General features: G+C 34.9%; 1 protein-coding gene across 1 annotated transcript in view; it reads right to left on the minus strand.

Moving 5' to 3' along the window:
- LOC106666531 overlaps positions 1–7,080 on the minus strand; it is a 67,754-nt gene extending 60,674 nt beyond the window's left edge. The window contains exons 1-6 of the mRNA XM_014393807.2: positions 7,017–7,080; positions 2,181–2,343; positions 1,879–1,928; positions 1,694–1,822; positions 1,565–1,627; positions 1,147–1,299 (exon numbers count right to left, since the gene is read on the minus strand). Coding sequence (XP_014249293.2) covers positions 1,147–1,299; positions 1,565–1,627; positions 1,694–1,822; positions 1,879–1,928; positions 2,181–2,343; positions 7,017–7,061 — 603 coding nt within the window. The 5' untranslated portion in view covers positions 7,062–7,080. The remainder of the gene's footprint in view (positions 1–1,146; positions 1,300–1,564; positions 1,628–1,693; positions 1,823–1,878; positions 1,929–2,180; positions 2,344–7,016) is intronic.
- Positions 7,081–7,498: the final 418 nt, after the last annotated feature.

The raw sequence follows: 7,498 nt of genomic DNA on the forward strand, positions 1-7,498 counted from the left end.
CTATAGCTATTTACTCAAGTTATTTACATTCGTATGTATTTATATTTTTATTTATAATGTGTGGTGATTAGTGACCATTAATCGATAATTTTTCAGAAATAGTGAGATGAAGTCTGATGTGATGTAGGTTTCAGAAAAACATTTTCTTTATCGTGCCAACGTTTCGATCTTTATTGAGATCATCTTCAGGGCCTGGGATTTACAAACATTGTTTACATATAACAATTACATTTTGGATGTGGAAAAGTGAATTTATACAATGCAAAATATATTTTTTATATATTGAATCAAAGTATTTCTACTCACTAAAAGTGTTTGTCTTCGGTGTAGTTATGTCATTCTTGCATGTCGTGTTGAGAGTGCCAGTGAGATTTTGCTGTTTTATGTTTATATACGTTGGATTTTGAAGGAGTGGGGAAGGAAGTCGGTATAGAAAAAAGGCATTGTTGTATAAGGTACAAAGTACATTTTTCACCTCAAAGAAGCCGACGCCTTATACAAAAATGTCTTTTTTCTATACTGACTTCCTTCCCCACCCCTTCAAAATCCAACGTATATAAACATAAAACAGCAAAATCTCACTGGCACTCTCAACACGACACGCAAGGATGGCACAATTACACAGAAGATAAACACTTTGAGTGAGTAGAAATACTTTGGTTGAATATATATAAAAAATATATTTTGCATCGTATAAATTCACTTTTCCACATCCAAAATGTAACTGTTATATGTAAACAATCTTTGTAAATCCCAGGCCCTGAAGATGATCTCAATAAAGATCGAAACGTTGGCACGATAAAGAAAATGTTTTTCTGAAACCTACATCACACCAGACCTGTGGCATCTCACGATTTCTAAATATTTATTTATAATTTTATTTTTTTATTTTTATTTTGTTCTATTTATAACTTTACTTAATAATATACGTAATAGTTATTTAATAAGCACTTTTAATTTATACATTGATTTATTTGAACGACGTAAGATATGCCTGTATGTTCAAAAATCAATGTATGTTGTGAATTTACGATTTATCCAGATTGTGTTTTAGTTTTTTTAATGTTACACGATGCTTTGGAATTTTAATTTCTTTCTTTAAAAAGTTATGATTTTTACTATCGCTATTACTTTTGGAAAATATACTTTATTAATTGCATTTACAACGTCTTCCTCTTCTTCTTCTTCTTCTTCCTCGTTCAATTCGTCTTTAACAGTGTCTGTCGTGTACATTTCATAATCTTGCATGGTGTGTGCCGGTTTCGGCGCGTACGGCTTCATTGTCGACGGCGTAATCATCTGGAACACCAAAATAAATTTATTTTGTCAAAAAACATAATAAAGTGACCGAAAAAAGGAAAGAAAATTCGAAAGGTTGTTGGTTGAGATGGGGAGTTGGTGTCCGAATGGATCGAAGTCAAGATAGCTCAAGTCATAGAGCAGCGGCGTATTTAGCCGAAGGTCTTGGGTTCGAATCCTCCTCGTGACACTACCTTTTTCATTTCCACCAATCCCTTACATAAAGATTAAGTAATAATAAACTGAGTTTTTTCGGGATTCTTACTTCTCCATGTATAGTCGTCGTGCCGTGGAGCTTCTTTCTTCTCGGCAAAGCAGGGAATCGAGCCTGAAAAGCCCAATTTTATTTGCGTTCATGGCGAAAGGTTTAAATATAAATAATTTTTTTTATTACGTATATAATTCGCTCGGGTTCTGTTGTAGGTATGGTGGATGATTCGAACTCCATTTCGTCCGGAAGATCTTCGATATCTGGCTCCAGTTCTTCCTTACGCGTGGTCTTTCTTTCCCTTTCATCTCCCCACTAAAATTTTACAAATTTTAACTAAACTAAAGCGCTTATAAGGTTTTTAATTTTACCTCATATCCGTTGTTGTAAGTGTGCCTTTTGTAAGCTCGTCCACACACCCCTAAAAGTCGTCAATTAACTATAAGAAGAGGCCGTGTAATAAAGAGAGAAGCGAGGATGAAGGGTTGCTGTTTGATGGAAATAAATAACGTGGAAGGACTTAATTTACTGCCTACTTCGAGATAGCGGTTCGAAATGTATTGTATCTCATTCGTGTTACAACGCATCCTCCGCATATCAATGGATGTAGAAGAATGAGAAGGAACCTTTCATCTTCTAATCTTTAATATAAATAATGAATTTTATGAACTACCTGTGGTCTCGTTGCACTGGTTATCGTTTTGGTCCACTTTGGGCGGAGCAAATTCCAAAATCACAGTATTGTTTCCGTTGGTGACTGTGTACTGGCCGTCGTCGTCCTCGCTCCTACCGCAGCCGAAAGTAATCAGCAACAGGAACATAAAAGTTAATAGTTTCTAAAAAAAATGATAATACATAAATGGTAGTTACTTATAAAAAATTGAGGTTTACAGAATCCGTCAAGAGATAATAAATCTAATCAATATAATTAATCTTTATGTAAGGTATTGGTTGAGATAAAAAAGTCAGTGTCACGAGCGGGATTTGAACCCACGACATTCTTCTAAATACGTCGCTGCTCTACCACTTGAGCTATCGTGAATTCGATCCACTCGCCGAAGGTCGTGGGTTCGAATCCCGCTCATGACACTGACTTTTTTATCTCAACCAATACCTAACAAAATATTAATTAATTGAAAGAGGTTATTTGGTCAATCGGACCACGAAATCTAATGGATTTAATAAGCAAAATGAAGTATACCTTCACTAAATCTCTCCGTGGCCATTTCATTTGTAGCCGAGAATCAAATAGATTACACGACATATGAAAAATGGTAAAAAGGTGGTTAAATTCGAAAAGTGGGGTTGAGATGGGCAGTTGGTGCCCGAGTGGATCGAAGTCACGATAACTCAAGTGGTAGAGCAGTGGCATATCGAGCCGAAGATCATGGGTTCGAATCCCGCTCGTATCGCTGACTTTCTTATAAAATATTTTTGTCTTCAAGTCCCTAAAAACTGTTCGCATTCCTTCTCATAGGAAGATACTTAATCTTCCTCCCAATAGTAAGGTATGGGGTTATTTTCCTAATAAAACTGAAACGTAGGCATTTCCTAACCGGACCTGTGGGCTTGTCTTTGTAATAATTACCCTACTGAAGAACAAACTAATTTATTAGGACTTTCTCTGCCTTGCATCAATGACAATCATGGGATATCAAGTTGTTTCCAAAGTTCGTTTTCAATGGAAACAAGCAGAAAATAAAAATTTGGAAACAGACCACTAAAATTTCTCGCTACGAGTTTTAGTTTAAGAAAAAATGTAAAAATTCCTTCATTGGAGTTCGTCGTCCGATTGCCCAAATAACCTTTTTTCAATGAATTAATATTTTTGAAAATATTAGTTGAGACAAAAAAGTCATTGTCATGAGCGGGATTCGAACACACGACCTTCGGCTAGATACGCCGCTGCTCTACCACTTGAGCTATCGTGACCTAGACTTCCCGAAAATTCAAAAGGTGCGGTTGAGATGGGAAGTTAGTGTCCGAGTGGATCGAAGTGACAATAGCTCAAGTGGTAGAACAGTTGCGTATTAGCCGAGGGTCGTGGGTTCGAATCCCGCTCATTGCACTGGCTTTTTTACCTTAACTAATACCTTACATAAAGATTAATTAATTGAAAGTAGTTATTTGGTTAATCGGACAACGAAATCTGGTAGATCTAATCCATATATTTTTGGTTGTATAAACCACTATTTCTTGGTTAAATGTAGCGTATGAATTTTATGAACTACTATGTGGTCTCCTTGCTATTTATCAATTGTCTATTTAGTCTATTCATTTATACGTTGGGTTAAAAGTAAACACTTTTTAGAGCATTTTATTATTATAGACATTTCTGGTTATTTTTATCCCATGCTCTATTTCAAGGGATATTAACCCCGAAACGTTCCGAAAAACACAATAAGAATTACAAAAAGACTTTATTTTTAATACAACCATTAAATAAAATATATTCTTTTAAATTTATTTAATTTTGGAAATGTGTGAAAAAAGAATCAAGAACGGTTTAAAAAAAGAAAGTTGTTCTCATTTCCTTGGGATTAGGAAGAAATCTTCACCAATTTTCTTCTTTAATTGTAGCAAAGTTAAATTAGTGTAATTTACTGTAATAGTCTAACTTTTTATCGCTTTTACTGTTTTCTAATCACTGATAAACTTTGGTAATTAAATATTACCTAACTTTTATCCTTTATTCACAATTTTTAAAAAAATAAAGCCGGTCGATTGAATGTTAAACGACTTTTTAAAGTTTAGTTTACATAAAAAGGTATCAACTCTCCAAGTTGTTTTTTTTTTATAAGACGATAAGAATTTCTATAACCTAAAATTATTGGAAATGTGTTTTTCAATCGAAAAACCGACACATTGTACTATCTCATATAGTAAAATAACTCTTCCCATTTTGTGAAAACTTTTAGAAAAAGCTAGTATAAAGTATATACTGACACATTGCGCCATATAGATTATTTCCTCCTCCGTCAAGTTGAGGCACTGTTTCTTTTGAAAATACTACCTCATCACTGTAATCACACTTCACTTGTCGGTACTTCCGAGTCAATGAAAGCAATTGATCCGTTATTAAAACGTATTATCATATCTTGGGGTGTCCCTCAGGGTAGCGTACTAGCTACATTTTACAAGTACGCAGCTGGCATCCATCCTATATTCAGCCGATCACGATGACCTTACCAGTCCCCCAGACGATACTCCGCTGTCTCAAGTAACTCTGATTCTTTCTTGCTACTCAAAAACCTTAATATCATCTAACCTTTCTGGAGTGTTTGTGTGAAAAAAAATATTTCGCATAAAATTCCACCCAGGTAATCTTCACTCACCACCAAAAGTTCTTTATTTAAAGGAGTAACTCCATTTATTTATTAACATAACTCCAGTTTCTTTCAATAGGACTGTACATAGCCAAATTTTGTATTTGAATTAATTAAACTTTATGCAAGGCTAGTTATTCAGATATCGTGAGATGCAGTCGGGTGTGATGTAGGTTTCAGAAAAACATTTTCTTTATCGTGCTAACGTTTCGATCGTTTATTGAGATCATCTTCAGGGCTCAAAGTGTTTGTCTTCTGTGTAATTGTGCCATCCTTGCGTGTCGTGTTGAGATTGCCAAGGCATTGGTTGAGATAAAAAAAGTCATTGTCACGAGCGGGATTCGAACCCACGACCTTCGGCTAAATACGCCGTTGCTCTACCACTTGAGCTATCATGATTTTATCTCAACCAATATCTTACATAAAGTTTAATTAATTGAAAGAAGTTATTTGGTCAATCGGACCACGAAATCTAATGGATTTAATTTTGCATTTGACATCAACCCCACACGTCATTAAAACGATCAAGAAGAGTTGACTCAGGACGAAGCTCTTGCACGACATCTTTGCTCTAACTTACCTCTCATAAATAAAAAACAGCTTGATAACACCTTGAAGATATGGACTTACCGACTGGTAGTAGGATTGCATACAAAATGTATAAATTAATTCACTTTTAACTAACGAAAAACAAGTAAAGACTTGAATTAATCAATATATTTTGCAATTATTAGGGAGAGAGATAGAGCGAGTAAGAAAGGGAGATGGAGAGAGATAGAGAGAGTGATAAAGGGAGAGCGAGAGACAGAGACAGAGAGAGCGAAAGAGAGAGTGTGAGAGAGAGAAAGGGAGAGAGAGAGTGAGTGAGAGAGAGAGAGAGAGAGAGAGTGTGAGAGAGAGAAAGGGAGAGAGAGAGAGAGAGAGAGTGTGTCAGGCNAGAGATAGAGAGAGAGAGAGTGATAGAGAGAGTGTGAGAGAGAGAAAGGGAGAGAGAGTGAGTGAGAGAGAGAGAGAGAGAGTGAGAGAGAGAGAGAGAGAGAGAGAGAGAGAGAGACTGAGTGACGGAAAAAAACATTGAAAGTGAAATGTATAGTACAATATAAAGTAATAGAGTGTGAGATATGAGGAAAAAGAAAAAAGAAAGACTGAGGGAGACAAAAAGAGAAAAAGAGGTGGACAGATAAATATATAGAGAAAGAAAGAGAGAGAGAAAGAGAGTGAAAAGGAATGATAGAAAAAAGAGAAATCGAGAGTAAGAGAGAGAGAGAGAGAGTGAGAGAGAGAGTGACGGAAAAAATCAATGAAAATGAACTGTATAGTATAATATAAAGTAATAGAGTGTGAGATATGAAGAAAAAGAAAGAAAAACGACATAAAGAGAGAGAGAGAGAGAGAGAGAGAAATTGAAAGTAAGAGAGATAGAGAGAGAGAGAAATTGAAAGTAAGAGAGATAGAGAGAGAGAGAAATTGAAAGTAAGAGAGATACAGAGAGTGAGAAAGGGCGAGCGAGAGACAGAAAGAGAGAGACAGAGAGAGAGAGAGAGAGAGAGAGAGAGAGAGAGAGAGAGAGAGAGAGGGAGGGAGGGAGGGAGGGAGAGAGAGGAGAGAGAGAGAGGGAGAGAGCGAGCGAAAGGGACACACACACGCTGTGACGATGATGGAATTATACAATAGAGGCTACAAAACATAAAGCCTTATGCTACAAAGTGTTATTCTTTAATACATTTAAAAGGTTGCAACAATTCGTATTAAAAGGCCGAAATTAGAGCCTAATGTTTTCCATATTCACCCTAAAATATTGTCAAGACGGTATCGATCATTATTGAAAACAAAACTGATTGTTTTGCAAATAACAAATATTTGACTTTTGAATAAGTTTCTACTTTTTCTCAAACATTAAGTAGATAAAAGTATCCCATTGTTGAAAAAATATCAGAATCTTTTATAAAATATAATTTTAACTTTTTTTAATTTAATAAATTTTAAAACATTCTTCCTTTAGTTAATGTTCAAACTATTATAAAAAATACTTACTATCATCCCCCTAGCTTCACCATACGGCTTTATTATGTTTATTACAAATGCACTTATTACTGATGAGATATCGATAGATGGAGGTCAATGTTCCCATTAGGTATTCCATTATGTGATATTATTATTAATAATAAATACAATTAACTCACCATGGGCTTCATATAGTGTCGATAAATAATAGCAAGCGCACCCATGTAAATCACTCAAAGACTGGCGTTCAAAAGATGATTTGCTCTCTTTTTAAACTCGGAATTTAGATACGGCTATGACAAATCCGGGCCGTCGACTAATCCTTGAAAAAACTCATTGATAAAGTGCAAAGAAAGAGAGAGAAAATCGACAAATTACAAACAGAATTAAATACAATGGATTTTTAACTTTTTTTTTTTCAAAGTCACGATTCATTCATTAGAAGAGGTGGGTGTAATTGATAAAGGCAGGTTTAGTTTCATTGATCAAATCAGTTTTGGTTGTTTGCTGTGAAAAAGGACTTTTTATTCAACTTAACTGGGCAACTTTGCTAAATTGTCGTTGGCAGTAAGATTCGAAACAGAATGTTTTTTTTTTAAATCAAAAATATCTTTTTATTAAATTATTTCTAGGTAGTAACTTTTTTTCATTATACTTATTA

Source organism: Cimex lectularius, unplaced genomic scaffold (genome assembly GCF_000648675.2).
Source record: "Cimex lectularius strain Harlan isolate CLEC.00 unplaced genomic scaffold, Clec_2.1 scaffold319, whole genome shotgun sequence".
NCBI lineage: Eukaryota > Metazoa > Arthropoda > Insecta > Hemiptera > Cimicidae > Cimex > Cimex lectularius.